The 20,219-nt window shown below is 36.7% G+C and overlaps 3 protein-coding genes across 5 annotated transcripts in view; all 3 read left to right on the top strand.

Annotated features, from left to right (window-relative positions):
• Positions 1 to 20,219, top strand: part of LOC118739561 (ADP-dependent glucokinase-like) — a 271,958-nt gene that overhangs the window by 186,336 nt on the left and 65,403 nt on the right. The gene's annotated exons all lie outside the window — the stretch shown is intronic.
• On the top strand, positions 3,111 to 5,526 carry LOC118739558 (frizzled-2). The gene has a single exon (XM_036470946.1). It carries the CDS (start codon positions 3,408 to 3,410, stop codon positions 5,499 to 5,501), a length of 2,094 nt encoding a protein of 697 aa, XP_036326839.1. The 5' UTR covers positions 3,111 to 3,407; the 3' UTR covers positions 5,502 to 5,526.
• On the top strand, positions 5,504 to 7,735 carry LOC118739569 (glycine-rich protein 23-like). Its single transcript, XM_036470963.1, has one exon. The coding sequence runs from the start codon at positions 5,529 to 5,531 to the stop codon at positions 5,943 to 5,945; it is 417 nt and encodes a 138-aa protein (XP_036326856.1). The 5' UTR covers positions 5,504 to 5,528; the 3' UTR covers positions 5,946 to 7,735.

Here is a 20,219-nt window from a genome sequence, read left to right as displayed (position 1 = left end):
TTGAACATTGTCGACAATGGCATACGGATAAAAGTAGAGATCAGAGGCTGTAGACATAACTAATGCAGACGTCTTGGTACAGCCATATCGAATGATGGTAGTAAAGGCCCAGCTTGTTAACTGAATAGTCTACTGTGTGGGAACTTACTGTTGATTGTAGATCTCGTGCTATTTAGATAAGGTTAAGTTAAGGTGACACTCGGTAGGAGCCACATTTGTGAAACATCAAAAAGAAAAAAAGTGTCCGCTATAAAAATGAATCGTTTGCACAAGAAAGATCGACCATATGCTTACAAAAATGTGAACGCCAAGCATTTATTTCTTTATTTATTTGAGGTGTCTTATCAGTATGTTTAACTAACTAACTAACTCTGATCGTCAATATATTATATGGAGCAGCTTTTAAAAGCTTTGTATGGATTAGTCATGACCAAAATATTTCCCGCGGGATGAACTTTTCGAAGCTTTCAATAAACTTTATTTATTTCGACATGCACAGTGTAAGAACTCTCTCTGATCGTCAATATATTATAAGGAGCAGCTTTTTAAATCTTTCTATAGATCAGTCATGACAAAAATATTACCCGCAGTATGAGCTTTTCGAAACTTTTTATAATTTTTGTTTCCTTGGACACACACAGTGTGAAAGGCTCTCTGATCTTCACCGCATTAAAGGCATGCATCCGATCCCTCATTCGTTTTTAATTCCTACATAATAAAATATGTTTTTGTCTTAACTTCTAGCTTTTATATGGTAGCAATTCCAGCAATATTCATGCTGGGTGGGTTTAGGTATTCTGCTAGTTCTAGTTTTGAGGAGATGCTTTTAAAAATTCTTATGAATCTCTAATTTTTAGCACCGTTTTGGTTTTATTCGGTTCTAGTCTTATTAGTCTGAATGCAACACATCACACATCTCTTTTAGTACAGCAAGCAAGATATATGTCTCATCTCTTCGGCTCTTCTACAATCAAGTACTTTAAAAGTTTCATATGTAAAGGAAGTCCAACTTATAGATCGAATTTCGTTTACCAACAGTTGGCCGTCAATGAAATTTAGCATTACCACGCGATATTTCATTATGTTAAGTAGGTCTAGTTTTTTTCATGTCTTAAGGTTATTACTTTGTGATATAAGAAACTTATGACTCAGCTTGCCACAATGGATCGCTCTTTATTCGGTTATAACTTGGGACTCTTCCTGGTCGATATTCAGATAAGTCAGAAATTTATATACGATTTAAAAGCTCACAAGCCGATATTAACTGCTGTGTTAGTTACTGAAATTAAATTTACTGAAACTAATACAATACTTGCTTCATTTTCGGTCGTAGACTGACAAAATTCATGAAAGCAACTCAAGCTTGATCAATAAGCTTTGATTATGTTAGACGTTGTGCTCCTGTCAAGGCTTCACTCGGTATCCACTTCGGCCAAACAATATTAATCTTCTTCTTATACGGCGAAATCACCTAGCTACTCATTCAAGTGATTCACACACACGCTTATAATATCCCCTAAGAACATGTGAGATGTTGACTAACTGTGGAATGAAATTCATGCCCACTCAGCGACTTTAGCGCATACAAAATCCCATTCAAGCGCCTAGAGTAGAAACTTTTTTCCTAAATAGTCTTTACGAAATGCGTTGAGTTAGTTCATCAGTGCTTAGAACCTTTCGACAACAGAACGCTAGGTGCTTACAGGGTTGCATTTCTTTTGCCCATTTCTATCGTAGTGACATTCAAAGTTTGTTAAAAATACTTGCTAAAGGCATGTAATTAGGGTCTAAATATTAGCCGTATGCATCCTTTGCTAGGGTGAAATTTTCCCAGGCTTTCTTAAAATACTCCGTTTATTTGAATATTAAGAGTTTTAACTGTACGATACTTTTAGTCGAGCTTCACGCGAGTATACCTTCTTAATTTTTCAATATCACCACTCCTTGGTCGTACGATTTTTCGAATTAGAACATTTTCCCAATTCTCGTTTTCAAAACGAAAGCTTTACTGAGCATTCTCACTTTGCCCTTCTACATTTTTCCTACTCCCCCATTTTATATTTCAGCTACATTTACCTAGTCACCGTGGCATTGTCAGAATGTTAACACTCTTACGAGCTGTCAAACAGTAAAGTGAACAATTTTCTTAATTTAGTTTCTTCCAATCAACGCGGATACAGCGCGAGACAGCGCGCGCACACATACATATTGCCCCACATATTTGTGTATTTCCTAGCACAAAATAAAAACTTAATGAAAAAACTAGCAAATTCATGCTGAATATTTACTTTTAACGCTCACACAATAAACTGCTAGTAAGCGCCTTTAACCCTCACTCTCCCACCCCCCTAACTACCCCTGCAACTGTGCCTTCTACTATCCATCAACCGCTTTAGACTGTAAATGCAGCCGTTTGTGGCTGTCAAATTTAATAAAAATCACTGATTTTGATTGATGTGGCACAACTGAGCAGCGGCAGCATCATCTGGTCCAGCCAATGCCGCTGTTGAAAGTGAATTTGTATGTACGTCGAAGTGTGTATGTGTGCAAGTGTCATATTGTCACACGCGTCTCTTCGCACTCTTTCCCATTTGTATGCACTGCACATTCTTTGTTTAAATATCCGAGCATATGGTAACTCCATGGCACTAAGGGGTTAAATGCTTGCAACCAATGCTTTGCTAATGTCACCAACTTGCCATAAGCGTTCTTTGTGGACGCACACACCAAAGTGAGCGTTACTAGGTACCCTGAGAACGTCGTACGCCCAAATATCTCTAACTCTGTCTGTTTACATTGAATTGAAACAAATGAAATGGAAGTAGAAAAAGTCATCCACTATACCGTGCTATCTTCGGAAGAGCGCTTGTGTTTTTTCGCGTCGATATTTAATAGGTTTTTGTTGATTTAGGATCAATTGGTTTGTGGACATCCCCTGGGGAGAATTCGCACTAGCCCCGCAAAACTTAGACTAATCGTTTGCGGTTACTAAGAAAACAATAATAACAAATATGTACCTACCACTTTTAAGCACTTACCCCTGCTCTTCCTGTCTGTGGCAAATTTATTAATTTCACTTTACTATTTCTCTTCTTCTCATTGCAGTTATCCTTTGTTTGTTGCAAGCCGCTGATTTGACAACGTGCTGCGCCTGCGGTTTAAGCGGTAATATAACGCGCCTGGAGCGTTGCTTCAGCTCTACATATTCACCACTCAACTAAACTCTCAACTTTAGTCAGCTGTAGCCTTTCGAAAGTAGCTGAAGCTTTCCGTAGCGCAATAACTCGAACTCTATCTACGCTTTCAGCGCAACAGCTGTGGACTTTCACGTACAGCTTAGCGCGACTTACTCGCCCGAGAAGCATTAGCAAACAACATATTCAAATAACATTAAACACACAAAAGTCATGTCTCGCACAATGGCACACAGACACACTGCGACGCGACGGCATCCGCAAGCGTTATGCAATTCAGTCCTCGTCCTCAGCGTCGTGCTCCTGCTACACACACACAACTGCCATGCGGACGGTATGCAGCATTTGGCGGACAGCGGTGGCGGCATTGGCATGGGTCCCCATGCGTTGGATGTGAGTCCCGCGCCGGGCTATGGTCTGCCCGCCATACCAAAAGATCCGAATTCTCGCTGCGAAGAGATCACTATACCAATGTGTCGTGGTATTGGCTATAATATGACGTCCTTTCCGAACGAAATGAATCACGAGACGCAGGACGAAGCTGGTCTGGAAGTGCATCAGTTTTGGCCGCTTGTGGAGATCAAGTGCTCGCCCGATTTGAAATTTTTCCTCTGTTCCATGTACACACCCATCTGCTTGGAAGACTACCACAAACCATTGCCCGTCTGTCGTTCGGTTTGTGAGCGTGCACGCGCTGGTTGTGCGCCCATTATGCAGCAATATAGTTTCCAATGGCCAGAACGCATGGCCTGTGAACATTTGCCGCTGCATGGCGATCCTGAGAATCTCTGCATGGAACAGCCTTCGTATACGGAGTCGGGCAGTGGTGGTGCAGGCGGTTCGTCAGGCAGCGGTTCTGGCGGCAGTGGTGGTAGTGGCGGCGGTGGTAAACGCAAGCAGTCTGGTTCTGGTGGTTCGGGTTCACAGAAATGCAAAGGTGGCAAAAATTCAAAAAACTGCCAAAATTCCCTAGGAGAAAGAACAAACGCAAAGGATTGCACGTGCTCGTGTCTCAAACCACTCCTGCTCCTGGGGAAGGAAGCGCTGATGCAGCCACCACACATGCACTACCCATGGTACATGAATTCAACTGTACAAAGAATCGCCGGCGTTCCAAATTGCGCGATTCCCTGCAAGGGCCCGTTCTTCACAAACGACGAAAAGGACTTCGCCGGCATATGGATAGCCCTGTGGTCGGGTCTATGCTTCTGCAGCACACTCATGACGCTAACCACGTTCATCATCGACACCGAAAGGTTTAAGTACCCCGAGCGACCGATAGTCTTTCTCTCCGCCTGCTACTTTATGGTCGCTGTCGGTTATCTATCGAAAAATTTTCTGCAGAATGAAGAAATCGCTTGCGACGGACGTTACCTGCGGGAGAGTTCGACCGGACCACACTCATGTACGATGGTTTTCCTACTCACGTATTTTTTCGGCATGGCATCATCGATTTGGTGGGTTGTACTCAGCTTTACCTGGTTTCTGGCCGCGGGCCTCAAGTGGGGCAATGAAGCCATCACCAAGCACTCGCAATATTTTCATTTGGCCGCCTGGCTCATACCCACTGTGCAATCGGTGGCCGTGTTGCTGCTTTCAGCTGTTGATGGTGATCCCATACTCGGCATCTGCTATGTTGGCAATCTCAATCCGGATCATCTAAAGACATTCGTGCTGGCACCGCTCTTTGTATACCTCGTCATCGGCACCACCTTTCTGATGGCTGGCTTCGTTTCACTTTTCCGCATACGTTCCGTAATCAAGCAACAAGGCGGCGTCGGCGCCGGCGTTAAGGCGGACAAATTGGAAAAGCTTATGATACGTATTGGTATCTTTTCCGTCCTCTACACCGTCCCCGCAACCATCGTAATCGGATGCTACCTGTATGAAGCCGCCTACTTCGAAGACTGGATCAAAGCGCTCGCATGCCCGTGTGCCCAGGTGAAAGGACCTGGCAAGAAACCACTATACTCAGTGCTTATGCTCAAGTACTTTATGGCATTGGCAGTTGGCATTACATCGGGCGTTTGGATCTGGTCTGGTAAGACGTTGGAAAGTTGGCGTCGCTTTTGGCGTCGACTATTCGGCGCACCTGATCGCACCGGCGCCAATCAGGCGCTCATTAAACCGCGACCGCCCATACCGCATCCGTATGCGGGCTCTGGCATGGGTATGCCCGTCGGCTCCGCGGCTGGTTCGCTGCTCGCCACACCATATACACAGGCGGGCGGCGCATCGGTGGCTTCCACCAGTCACCACCATTTGCACCATCATGTTCTTAAGCAACCGGCTGCGAGCCACGTATGACATGGAGAGTCAGGCGGAGCTTCAACCATGGGCGGTGGCGTTGGTGGTGGCGGCGGCGGCGGCAGTACAATTGGCGGTGGCAGCGTGCTGGGCGGACACGGTACTCTGATGAGCACAGCGGGTATGAGCAATAGTACGGTTGGCGGCGGTGTTGGTGTTGGGGCTCCTCCTGGCAGTATGTTGCACGGTGGCGGTGGCGGTGGCATCGGCGTCGGAACGCCTGGTAATATGAGTATGCCTGGCGTTTATGGCAATGGCAATGGCGGCGGTGGTATTGGTGGTCCAATGGGACCAGGTGGAGGCAATGGCGGTGGTGGAAATGGCCCAAGTACGGCACCCGGTTCGGTGATCGATTCACGCGCGGTGTCCGTGGTCGTTACGTTGCCCGGTGGGCCGGGCGCGCAACACCCCGGGCAGGCGCTGAGCGACTACGGTCCTATATAGTTAATGGTACGACCAGATACAGCGCACTGGGTGTCCACGAGCAGTTTCTCGCAGCTGTAAATGAGCGCAACTGTGTAAAGATTGTAGCATAACGGTAGGGAGGTAGACATAGAGCGTGAAAGAATAAAGTTAAGGGTGAAAAGAGCATTTATAATGGGTGAGCATGAGAGGATTAGTATACGACAAACGCGCTTTTGTATGTGCAGCAGGTGTTGCGCTCATTTACAGTGTTGCATTTTTTGAGCTTTAAAGCTGTTGAAAAGTTTAAGCATGCAGTGAAAAGTTGCAACAAACAAGTCGCCATATTACTTTCTTCAATTTTATAGTTGTAAAAAATATATTTAAAAAATAAAACGAATGATTATTGCAATAAAAAGAGTTTGTATTAAAGTAATAAACTTCATACTTATAAGCAAGCTAAACTTCATAATTCTAGTCCATTTTCAATGAAAGCAAAAAAAAATTAAAACAAAAAAAACACTTTAATACAAAAAAAATTTAATTAGCAGACAACAACAAAGCACAATTTCTATAAAATATCACTAAACGAATTCAAAAAGAAATAGTCAATAGCTTATAAACAGACATAAACTTGCTACACCTTTTTCTATCAATAAATATTGTGAAAATATTTAAAGCAAAATAATGCTAAAATAGTGAATAGAGTGTTAAAAATAGGAAAAAAGAGATACGAAAAGCACATCAAATGCGCGCGCCAGAGATTTTTCTATCAAACATTTTTTTTTTGTAAACGCATATTTATTTCACATTTTCCTAATTCGTTTTTTCAACTCTCTACTCAAATAGACTGATTTATAATAATATTTAAAAGAAGATAAGTATATTTCACACTAACAAAGCGATATACAATATTTTAAATGTACTATAGATTATGAAAAACATAAAACGAATGAAAAAATGTTAATGAAATGCGTACGAACAAAACAGACAAAAGGTAGTAAAAAGCAGTAAAAAAAAAACGCTTTTGTTTCTTTCATCTGCCCAACAGGGGCGAGGGGGTTAAGAAATATTGCCACTGCCAAAAACGCCAACGCCATATTGCATTACAAAAATAATAATAATAATAAATACCTACATATACTACTATACACGAATGCACAGAAACACATGTAAAATTTCTAATAAAAAAAATAATCGAATGCAATTGCAAATGGAGGAGGTTAAAAAGTAGAATGCAATTAAAAGCATTTGTAAAATATTATTTATGTTTATTTGTAGTTTTTAAAGTGATTGTATGTAGCGTTTGTAATTATGCGTTAAAACAGAAAAAAAGCTCTCAATTACTATATTGAGAAATCAATGATAAAATACTATATATAATTGAAGTAAATATATAAAAAAAAAACTGTATAAATGCATTTATTACAAAAACATTATTATTAGTAATGAAAAACAAAATGCCAACGAATCAGAGCAAATACGAAATACCCAAATGTAAATACTGAATTATTAATTTAATAGAATTTTATTTAAAACATAGAATATTATTTAAGTGTTTATTAGAGCTTGAATATTAATTTAATTGAATAAGCTATTAACTTTATGCAAAATTTAATTACATGTTGCAAAAAAAAATATTTATGCTAAGTAAAAGAATATAGTCTTGAAAGAGCATGCATTTAGAAACATATACAAAATATGTAAGTACATATGTACATGTGTACGGTGGCGAGAACGGAAATAAGGAAGAGACATTTTTGCAAGTGTTTTGGCTAATTTTCGTTATTCAAAAAATGTTTATTATTTTTTATGAAGATATAGCCTACAATAAAAAAAAAAAAAACAAGTAAATCAAAATTTCAAACTTTGTAGAACATTTATAAAAAAATGCGACGAATTTTAACAAATTGTCAGCAAAACTTGAAACTTTTTAATCCGATGGACTTTTTTTGATTCAGTTTTGTTGCGCATTAAATTTCATTATAACAAAGTGGAAGTTTAAAGTAGCTAGGACTTATCGTTGGTTTTTGACCATTTTTTGTTCGCGCATTTTCTTTCATACAAAGTATGCTCGACAATTCTTTTGTATGGGAGACACCTCCTACAAAAAAAAAAGTCCAAAAATCAACGGTAAATCCTAGATGTGCTCTTAATTTTTACTTTGTTATACTAAAATTGAATGGGCTACAAAATCACGCACTCAGAATGTTTCTAAGAAATCAAATTAAAAATCTCAACATTTTGATGAAAATTTGTCGGATTTTGCTAATTTTTATACAAACTTTGAAATTTTGACTCATACGGATTTTGTCAAATAAAAGTAAACAACGAAACGAAAATAGCCAAAAATGATAAAATAGCTTGTTTTCTATTAATTTTCAATTCTGACAAGTGAGCAAAACAATTTTTTTTACTAAAAAAAACAACAAAATTTATTAAAATTTAAATTTTTTTTCTATGAAAAATACTACTTTTTGAAAGTTAATATGAAGCTTAAAAAAATGGTAAGTTAAAGTGGAGAAAGGCTAATTTCAGGTCTTTCAATAAATTTTATTGCATTCAATTAGTATTTCGTAGGCAAAGTGCATTAAAACTTTAATATTATACTAAAAACAAATTTGGTTGGAACGTATAATTTTAATGTTAAAAAATAGTTTTTCGAAATGTAAAAGTTACTGCGAATCACAATGAATTTTCGTTTGCTTTCGTTTTACCAAGCACAAGATTACTTTCCTTGAAGTTGATATCTTGAAATCTCTTTTTCATAAACCTTGTGATATCTTCTTCATCTCAGTCTTCGTATTACTTTTCCTGTTGTTGTTTTAACCTCATAAAAGTTTCGGAAACAGTTTTGAAATCTATTGGTGTTTTTCCAGATATACATCTAGGGTCTGATTACGTAGTTGCGACTGTCGTGGAAACGTCTTACTTTTCTTATCCTTCTGATGGTTAGTAATTTTTTCTCGAAAAAACTTAGGTTATATTAGGTTTGGTGATATTCCCAGAATCGAGAAACAAACTTATTACCGTGCAACATCTTTCACTTCAAAACTTTTTTAGCCAAAAATTAAATACTTTTTCTATATGAAAACCGTTTTACGTTAGTATGGATAGTATAATTGCATGCTGGCTAGCCATTAAAGGCCTCACATCATCATTACATCAAAAGAAAATCCATGGAGTTGCCAAATACATATAAGTACGATCAATAAACCGTTGCTCACAAACTTCAGGCTTTGGCCTTTTGTCGCAGTCACACCTTGCATGTAAAGTGTCTTTCGAAAGAGGTTTTCTATTTCCGAAAGGCAAATTGCAGATTGCTAGTGCAGCACGAGCAAATTGAAATATATTTCAGAAATCGATTTTGCGCTCTTGCAACATTTATTTCTGAAACTGATTTCCGAAATGTGACAGAAAGGTCTTTCTGTCTGTTCACACATCGAAATAAAATTTGTCTCAGTTTGACAGCGAATTGCGTAAAAACATTGGAAATATTGATCTTCACGTTGTCTCTGCAACCCTGCAGTCCTGCATACGTTTGCCCAACTCCTGTCTGTCTGGTAATACATAAGCCGATCGCTCCTATGTTCATTTGAGATAACACGTCGTCTAAAAACTCCTTCTTTGGCTGCCTCGTTAGCTCTTTCGTTATCTTCAACACATTTTTGTCCTACGTCCTTCCTTAAAAGCTATGTAAACTATCAATTGTTGTAGTCAAGCTCTACTAAAGGTAGGCCCAGGAAATGTACTGCTTCGACGGAGTCGGACCAAAGTGTGTTAAGTGTGTTACTGAGTGGGCTTATAAGGCAAGTGAAGAGGTGCTTGTCGTCGTGTGGCGTGTTGGCTTTTACAAGCCAAGGAGTCCAACCTTTTTAGATGGGCAAACCCTACCTATAACTTTGTGCACTTCCTATTGCATTGTTTTCTGCAGTATATTTTCTGCTTGTCTTGCTGCCGACACTTCAACCTCATCTTTCTTTTAACCATTTTGGAACCGCCAATATAAATGTGTGTCGCATTATGAACCGTCTTCCCATCAACCTTACACCACGCATAAACCGTTATTGGAACTCTAAAAAACTTTTCGGAACTCTCCTATTTTTCCTCGATAATAGTACCACATCGGTCTTCTCATTTGCATAAGCTGTTTCTTCATAATTAAATATTTACCATTTTTTTCATAATTTTCTTTTAGACAAAAAAAAACTAGCATACGAATCACAAGTTAAAATATGCTATTTTGTTCTCTGCTGAAAGTAAATTAAATGCAAGGTAGTATATATAAATCCATGCATACAGATAAGACGTTTTGCAAGTTCAATTAATTATTTCATAAGCACATATAAGAATTTCCTACTTATGCCGATAAATTTAGTTTATTTGTTTGAAAATGTATGTAATTAATTATAATACTCGAACTAAGAGTTTTTGTTTGGTTTTCATTTATTTGGTATTTCTTATCCTTTCAGAAATTGTAAAAACATGCATGTAGCCACATTAAGTTTTAAGTTTATTACATTATTTAATAATTTATGTGTTATTAAAAATATATATAATGCCAACTACTTGTTTAAGCGAAAGTGGAAATATTTTATTTAGTAATTTGCATAGCATATAAAATGATTTAGAACAAAGATGAGAAAAACATTTATTTTTAAATAAATAATTTTTGTCTTTTCAATTTGAAAGTATCAACAAGGCATAACGCATAAGAAAATTTTCCATTATTATCAAAAGCACGCTTGAAGCTTTCGTTCGATGAAAGCTTTACCTAAATGTCGAAAGCGAGCTTGAAGCTTTCATTCAATGGAAGCTTTAGCTCTAGCATTGAGCTTATTGTCGAAAGCACGCTTGAAGCTCTCATTCGATGAAAGTTTTAGCTTTAATCTTCCTGACTATGCGCTCTGCCTTAAACTACTCTATTTTTACGAACAACTTCTTTTTCTATACCTTAAATATGATTTTAACTTAAACAAAGCATAGTTACGAGAAGTTTGAATTGTGAATTTTATTTCAGACTTTACCTTTAACTTCGTTATTTTTTAAGAATTATTGTTTTTATTTAAAAATGCTTAATAAAAAGCGAACGAAAAATAATTATTTACAAAATTTAATTTGCGTTGTTTTTATTTTGTATATCATTTTTTCTTTGGTGACATCTTAGTTTCGGAAAATGTTTTAACTGCATGGTTATGGTTGGAGGATAATGTATGTATGTACGTACATATGAACTATGTATAAGAAGGTCGCCCTCTACAGCAAGCAATTGATCATTTTAACTCGTATTTACTTCCACTTCATCACGTTTGTTTCAATGTTTAACTGAATAAAATGTTTGCAGCTATTACTTCACTACTTGTATGTAATTATTAGCCAATTATGGTCATCACTTCTAAGCTATATGTACATACATATATAAAAAACTTTAGGATGCCATTGTACAGAGAAAGGAGACTGTACTATTCTCTTTTTTGCATGAGTCGAGCACTCGAGGTGAAATGTCTACTTAGAGCAGAACCAGTTGAAAGTAGTGCCGATTGTATCATCATGCCTGCTTCGCCCTTGGAACGATATGGCTGTACATTGTAATCAGGGATGTACCTTTAAGAAATTGCAGAGTTGTTTCACTCACACGCACAGCTACCATTTTGGAGAATTTTGAAGCGAGATTTAGTACGATTTTTATAAGAAAAAATGTTGGTAGTGGCTGGAATGCTAAAATAGTATATTCACATTAGGGTTGCCCAAAGAAAGGAATATCGGAATTTTAATGCTTTCACCCCCTGGGGTTTTTCTATATCGAAGAATAATATGAATCTGTTTATTTTTAATCTAAAATTAAAGTAAATATTCAAATTTAAATTTAAATCGTTTTGTTACCGACCTTAGCATTTTCTAGATGATAAAGCGGAAAACTGAGCAACCCAAAAAGCGTCATATTTTTTTTTCTGTCCATCGCCTTTTCATATAAGAAATAAATATTCTGGACGCAATCTATCAACAATAAACTGTGAACAAAGCATTTTATGATAAAAACTTCAAATGCCTCACCTTACAGCATTATCTTTCGTTGTTCAAAATAATTATTATTTTTAATTTATGTGCATGCGTAGAAAATCAACTACGAGACATTATTTATTCGTATTCTCCCTCGTGATTAAGGGTTAATATTTTTAAAATTCCACAAAAAAAAAACAAATAAAATACTGTAACAAGTACAAGTTTTTCCTTATTACAATCACTTCATTGTGAAACGTGGCCGTTATTTTATTACACATTATACGAGGGCAATTTGAAAAGTCAGTGACTTCTTGAATTTCCTGCGCAGTAACTTTAAACGCAATACTTCTCTTGCCAACCGCCATAAGTTCATAGACTACTCAAAATTTTTGAGTTTGTGTTCGACAGTCATTGAGGCTTTAAGCATCTCAACTCAGTGCATACATCACATTTTATATGAATATTTGGATATGAAAAATCTATCTGCGCAACCGTGTGACCACTTCAAAAGATTTTTTCTGATGTTGAACCGCAATCCGAACGAGTTTTTGCACTGTTCCGTAGCTCTTGACGAAGCATGGATATACCACAACATACCAGAGACCAAGGAACAAACAAGAAGTCCACCAAAGAAGGCCAAAGTGGAATGCAATGAAATGGCTGGGCGGTAAAAGATTTGGGTCGATTGGAGAGGTCATCACTGAAACAACGCTTATTTTGAGAACCTTGAAAAACCTATTATTTGGAAGGAATGACATAAAAAAATGCTGAAGTAAATCGAGCTAAGAGGAGACTATGTTAAGTCATAAAGCGCTTTTTGACGCAAAAATATATATTTTATTCAAAAAGTCACAGACTATTCAAATTCCCCTCGTATTGTTTTCGTTAAAATTTTTTATTATTTAATTTTCATTTGCCACTTCATAACAAACACTTTATACGTATCATTCGAACTGCAGCTCTCCACTTCTTTGGTAAGCTTTAAAATAAGTAAAAAATATTATATTTAAATAGCCAATTTTCGTATAAACAAAATACAATAAAAAGAATAAAATACAAAAAAAAAGTAATAAAAATAGTAGTAATTGATGTTACGTGCAGTGAAAATAGGCTTTGCATAATATTTATACTTAGTTGCATGTAGTACTTTCAATGTGCATAGGCTTATTAAGTACATAAATACTCACAAAAAGAAACCCTCCTCAAATAATCAAAAGAATATGTATAAAAAACTAGTTTAAAAAATCTGATTTATAAATGTATAAAAAAAAAATTGCATAGTAGTGAAAATAATGTAGGCGTAAGTTTATTTGCTCGTTATTAAAAATATTTATTTTTTATTATTATTGTTTAAATAATTGAAGAAACTATTTAATGGTTTTCAAACGTCTTACTAGTTTCAAGCTTTATAGTTGCTAAGCGCTTTCAAAACTTTTCTATAGTCTGAAGCTTTAAGGTTTTCCGATATGTATGCTTTCCGCGGAGGACGCTTTCATGGGATAGTATTCTTCGGCCGCCGTGGTGTAGTGGTAAGCAGTGCGCGCTTCCACTCCGCAGCACCTGGGTTCATACACTGGTCAAAGGAACATCGCAAAAAAATATAGAAAAAAGTATTTGCTTAACAGCGGTCGTCCCTCGGCAGGCAATGGCAAATCTCCGAGTGTATTCGCCGTCCGGAGTCGGCGTAAAACTGTAGGTCCCTCCGCTTTGTGTGACAACATCAAGGCACACGCCACAAATCGGAGGATAAGCTCTAACACTAACATATGTGTAAGCGGCAATCTATTATATTATTATACTGCCTTATCATCATAGAAGTTTATAAGTTTTCACCATGCTTTTAAGTTCAGTGATGCTCAACACAGCGCCCGCGGGCAAAGCATTTTAAATCTTTCTATACATTTTGTATGGATGTAAACAGGGTAAAAGCTCTCTCTAATCGTGACTAACGTCAGTATATTAGTAACTAGAGCTCTCGATTTTGTTCGCACATTTTCAAACAGCCCGGGTATATGAGCAGCGAGCACTCGCACACTTGTTCAATGCTCATTACTCGAAAATTTTCGAGCATGAGCTCGAGCAATTCGAGTTTTTTCGAGTAATTTGAGCAATGTTTTTTTATTGTATTGACATTTTTGGTAGCAACTTTTTAAATTTTCCAAATTATTGATATATAATGCAAAGATTGTTACATTGGTATTTAATAATATAATTTATTTAACATGAATTAGAAAGCAGTTGCTGACAAGTACAATTTATTCAATTTTCTTTTGGTTATGAAATTGTTCAAAAACTCGAAAATTTGTAACAAACATTTGAGCAGTTGAGCAATGAACGAGTTTCGAGCGAGTATCGAGCTACTCACATTGCTCGATACCCGGGTATCTGGAGCTCTATTAGTAACGACCAGTGGTGGGTCATAAACCAGCACGTTTACGCAAAATCCATTTAAAGCCTTAACAAGCTCCCCAGCGGAATATATTTTGATCGTGAAAAGCTTTCACTTTTCATGAACAATTCGTTGGAATGGTAGATTCGCATTCAATTATCTCCAAAATGATTTGAAATTCATGTAAAATGTGATAAGTTCACTATGTAGTTGCTCTAGGAACACTTCTGCATCAAAAAGAAAATTTTTAAAAATACATCGCTTACATATTTTTGGCGGCTTAGAGTTTTCAAGAATTTCAGCTATTAAATATGGGTATTCTCAGCTTTAACTTTTGTCATAACTTTTCCCAGAGTGAAGCTAAGTTTTTCTCCGCCTGTTCTTTCCAATGCATAAGAGGCCCCCTCCCACGTAATAGCTCTAATTAAATATGAACTTCCATAGAAACTTACACAATTTTTACTTTTGCCTTTAGAGTGCTGATGTGAAGCGTTGTTAAGAGGAAATAAAAGTTGTAAACTTGAGAGCTTTTAGATAATTATTATAAAGACTTGTCCAAAAAGCTATTGTTCTAAGCCAACCTATATTAAATGTGAGGAAAGCTTAAAAAAGCTTGACAAGTGTGACCAACTGTTCTACTGAAGTGATGGGCAAGTATAGCTTTCATCTTGGTGATGCCTACATTAAGTACATAGGAAGCTTAAAAAAGCTCTGCGCAAATGTATTATTTTGTTCAGCACCGCTGTTGTGCACAGTTGGCTACTCCATGGATATACGCAACAAGATTTTCTAAGCTTTCTGTACATTTAGCTTCAGTGGCGATCGAAACGTAACCTACATTAAAATCTTTTTAAAGTATTTTGTGCGCTAAATGTAAAAGCTCTCTTTGGTCGTCTGTTTAATAAAGAGTTGTCCAATAAGGTCGGGTACATACAAATGGAATGGAATGAAACGACCTGTGCGTGAGGTATCGACAAGAATCTTTTGTTATTTGAATGACCCACGAATGCCATTCTGTATGGAATATAATTTCATAACACGGCTTTTTTATGGTAGCACCTATATAAGTGGATCCATTTTCAATCACTTTGCAATAAAGATCCAGAGTCTAAACAATGTCTTGGGTATATTTGCATAAAGTCTTGGTGATCAATTGACGCCAACTCTGCGAGCCAGAACCATACTCTCAAATTGTCATGCGGAATATGCATAGTTGGGTCCGTTGTGTGGTGTTATGGTCTCCAGTGACTGAAAAGTTAGTTATAGACTGGACAGACGCCATGAAAACAACATCGCGACCCGAGGGCGCCAATTGTAAAATCATTTATTTACTTGAAAAAGGTAAAAGGTAAAGCTTTCTCTGGCCAAAAGTTGCTGTAATATAAACTTTCTAAATAAAACCTTCTATAAATATTTAAGCATACATTTTTGATACCCAAAGCTTTTATTATGGCGTTAGCGAGCTTTCACAGTACTTTTGTTAATTCATGCAAATTATTTTAATTGAAAGTATCTTACTGTTAGCACTCCTTAATTTATTGTACATATTATACAAACATACATACTATATAAGGAAAAAATTGCTTACAAGCGTTAAAATGTAAGCTTCGATAAATCGCAACAAATATACGTAATTGAATAGATGCTGTTTATGTTAAACGTAAAATATTAGAAAAAAAACAATTATTTATGGTGATGAAACAGGAAATCTTTTATGTATAGTTATGCATACGCATATACACTTACTAAAAAAAGTAAACATACGTAATACATGTATAAGTAGATTTTAAAGTATTTATGATATTTTAAAGAATATATTACTAAGTAAAAACTTTTGAAATGTATACAAAAACTAAAACAAGAAAAGTGTAATAAATAAATATAGGGATTAAAATGTTAAACCAAATTGAGAATAAAATTGTAAATTCTCAACTTAAAGCATAACCGATTACTCGCTAAAGAAAAGGGGCATACTCGTTTTAAGGTGATGGAATAGAAGAAAATTTTGGTAAGAAAAGAAAAGTAACTTTGAAGCAACAAAGAGAATGAGCGACAAATTATGTATGTAGTATGTGTCATAGAGTGACCAGAAACAGTAATGATTGATGTGTTATAACATACATATGTATGTATATGATTACTTTTTGAAGAAACTATTTAGCTTAAAAAAGTAAATATTTTAAAGTGGAAAATTACAAAAGCATACAAAAGTTTAAGTATCTGGTTTCGCAGATTTTAAGCATTTACATTCAATTCAAACATGTATACGATTTAGCATTTTTAGTTTTGGTTTTAACCAACAATAAGCAAAATTAGTTATACAAATTATTCGAGAGTATAAAGCAAAGCAAAGCATTTGGCGTAAAAGGAAAACAAAATATTACAAAATAAGAAAAGTTTAGTAGGAAAATGAAGAAGTTTGAGAAAACTTGCAATCATTGTAAAAGACAAAAACTGGATACACGGAAAAACTTTTCTTTTGGGGGGATAGAAAGTTACAAAGATATTACGAAAGAGGTAAAGGGATGGAAAAAAATCAGCAGGTATAGTGAAGAAGTGTGGTATTATGTAAGCATAAGGTAGTTGTGAATTGTATTTTGTGAATTTTAATTATTATTGAACAAAAAGCTGTACGAGTAATTTAAAAAATAAATCAAACAATTATGAATAAAAAGATTTCAAGTTAAAACAATTTGTTTAACGAGATTTACTTATTTCAAAGGTGATCAAAGTTAGAAGCAACAATGCTAAATTTAGCAAGCGAAACGTATCAACCGCAAAATTATGCAACAAATTTAAATACTTTATTTTAGTTATAAAACAAAATTAAAATCGACAACTGAACAGAAGTTAAACTTGAAGAATAAGCAAACAAGTATAATATACTATATATAAATATAAAAGCATAGTAAATGTTAAACAAAATTTTCTTAAAAATCAAAAAGAGAACTAAGCAAACCAAACCAGCACTGGTGGCGTAAAAAGTGCAGCAGCAGCTGGAGAACGCCGAAAAGTAGGCAGCAAGCAATACTTTGTCAAAAGTAACAGTGTTCAATCTATATTCGGCCGCTGGTTGATTTTTCGACCGTAAATTTAGAAAGGCCATATCTCCGGAGCTAGGTTTTATTTTTTGTCACCTCGATATTAAAAGTATTCTAATACTCACGTAATTTTTGGTAGTCGAAAAATCTACCGCTGCACTATGGGCCAGCAGCTCATCAAAAGCGGCGAAAATATGAAGCCATTGGTCGATTTTAAAGAGACTTCGTACGAGGGCGTTTTGGGCTCGCTGATTATGGATCTGAATACAGATTGGGAAAATTCAGAACGGTGGATACAATATGGCGGATGATTTTTAAAAATATTATAAAATTTTTTTCAAGCTCTCTATAGGGGGGATCTCTGGGGTAGCTGATTACTCAGGCTAAGAACATTCAAAATGGCGGGGCTAATATGGCGGATGACTTCAAAAAGTTATTACATTTTTATGAAACTTTTCCATACGGTTTTTTTGGGTAGATTTCTTATCAAACAATAACAAATACGATCCGAGGAAAATAAAACACATGTAAAACGAAAAGCTGAAATTCAGAAAACCGCTTTGGTAAAAGCTAGTCGTCAACGCAGATAAGCCGAAGCCAAGTCGATCTGGTAATAGTAATAGCAGAAACACAGAGCAATCAAAAATCCTGATTTGTTTGCAGTGTCTTGGTCTTGATATGTAACTGCTCAGAAGCTTCAAAATCATAATTACCAAAATTGATGAGTAACGTTTTAAGCCATTTAGTATCGAAAAAAAAAATTAAAAATAAACATTACAAAAATTTAAGAAATAAAAAAACCCAATTTTTAAGGTTGTTTCTGAAAATGAATTTTATTAAATTATTAAGAGTACTAAAACAAAACTCTTTAATGCAATAAATTGTTATATAATACGCGAAGGCACTTTTTGTGAATGTCACTATGATGTGACCCGTTCGCTCAATTTTTAAAAAGTAAAGTAACTAATTAAGGTGCTTGACCTGAAGATATGCAATAATGGGCGCATTCATAAAACCTAGCTGTTTAGTTCAACTGCTGGCAACTGTTGGGTTCAACAATTCGTCTCAATATATTAATTTTGGGGTTTTCTTCCTCATACGTACTGCAGGTGTTGCCATTCAAAAGTGTTCCCTCCACATCTCATGTGTAGAGCGGACGTCTGTTGCCAGACTTCCATTTTCGTCTTTACAGAAGCAATCCCCGGTTTGAAACCATTTGGTTGCTACCTTTTCTCATAGAATTTTTAAGCCGTATTTCAGCTTTCCATAATCACAATCTCATCGTGCCCTCGTTTGTCTGCCACTCGCCGGTATCGCTCCATCGTCACGCTTGTCGCCATTAATTGCAGTGTGCAAAGATGGAATCTTTGCTTGTTTAAGCAGGATTGAGGGTCGAATGCGAATTTAACCCACAGAGATGCATACGGACCTTTGCTGCTACAACGAAATGAGAGTGAGAACGCTGGAACCGCCGGCTTTCACAACATGATTACTTTCGTTGTTGATTCTTTTATCTTAGAACATCCAATTGGCTTTGTGGCTATTACGATGCTATTTAACAGCCATGTTGCGTACCGCGCGAAATCGGGCTGACCGAGATATTGTCGAAGGTGTTGTCATGAAGGCTAAATTTTGCGGCTACTGAACAAAATATGCCTTCTTTGTCCATCCTGACGTTAAAGCTGTCAAGCATTTATTATTCGTACGCTTGTTCCAGGCACTCACAGAAACGCCATTTGTTCTCTTCGCCCTTCTCGAATTCGGATTATGGCAATTCGTTTATTGATCGAAGTTAAATCTGGAGAGAAGATGTCGGAGTCTACGCCCAGCCACAAATCCTACACCAAATTTATTCCGTCTCGCGGCAGCTTTGTGGATGTTGCATTGTGCAAATTTTTGTCAATCTTGTAATTTTTCATACCAACCAGTAGTTGGGTAGAGGCACCTTTTACCAAATAAATGAATCTATAGTGAAATCTATTGAGATGAAATCTCCCTCGAGTTTCGGACCGTGTTCAGGCAGTGGCATGAACTTTACAGCATGTCGCTAAAAAATCCCATTTGTGCCATTTGTGTGCGGTTCTAAAATGCACACAGTTAGCTTTAAGTATAAATATGCATTTATAGAATTTTTTTGCTAACCACTTCCTCTAATAAATTTTTCAATATTAGCAAATTCCATAACTGATGTCTGTTGCATCAACCGCAATAATTCAGACGGACTCGGAGTACAAACATTTGGCACTTCAGAATGCAGCATGAGAAACATAGCAACAGCCACTATCGCTGCTGAGAGTGAAATGCAAGAAATAAAACACAACATCATTGCGCGGCAGGGCACAGTAACCAAGCAGACAGCGAAAATTCCAACAGACAGTGATTCCAACTTTTCAAGTGAAGAGCAGCTCCACGCTGTTGAACGCGACGGCTGCACTTGGCTGTAGTAGAGTGGAGATAGACGCATATTGCACTCCAACAGCGAAATAGAAGCTAGCGCAAAAACAGAAATATAAATAATAACAACAAAATCTACAAACCATAGCAACGCGAATCGTGCAAGAGTGCTTTTGAAAATAAAGCAACAACAGCAGACAGAGCTTATTGCCATTGAAGCCACCAGCGTGAATGTAGGGCGAAACATGCAACACTGCCAACACCAGCGCTGGCACCATCCTCAACACGAACACGAACAACATAAATAAGCAGCATCAGCAGAAACAAAAGTACAACAACAGTGACACCAATAACAACAGAAGCCCCAACAACGCGACACTTTTTTAATGTTGGTCACATCATTTGTTGGCCATGTTGCCAAGGTGCGCGCATGTAAGTAAGACACAGCTGCAGAGCCACAATCGCTTTGTTGGCATCAGCAAAAAAAAA

This window comes from Rhagoletis pomonella, unplaced genomic scaffold (assembly GCF_013731165.1).
Source record: "Rhagoletis pomonella isolate Grant_MI unplaced genomic scaffold, Rhpom_1.0 Rhpom_scaffold_00005, whole genome shotgun sequence".
Lineage (NCBI taxonomy): Eukaryota > Metazoa > Arthropoda > Insecta > Diptera > Tephritidae > Rhagoletis > Rhagoletis pomonella.
Note: the sequence above shows the minus strand (reverse complement) of the source record. Positions and strands in the feature narration are given on the sequence as shown.

Coding starts and splice junctions, on each gene's coding strand:
- LOC118739569 (XM_036470963.1), top strand. CDS start 5,529: ATGGGCGGTGGCGTTGGTGGTGGCGGCGGCGGCGGCAGTACAATTGGC.
- LOC118739558 (XM_036470946.1), top strand. CDS start 3,408: ATGTCTCGCACAATGGCACACAGACACACTGCGACGCGACGGCATCCG.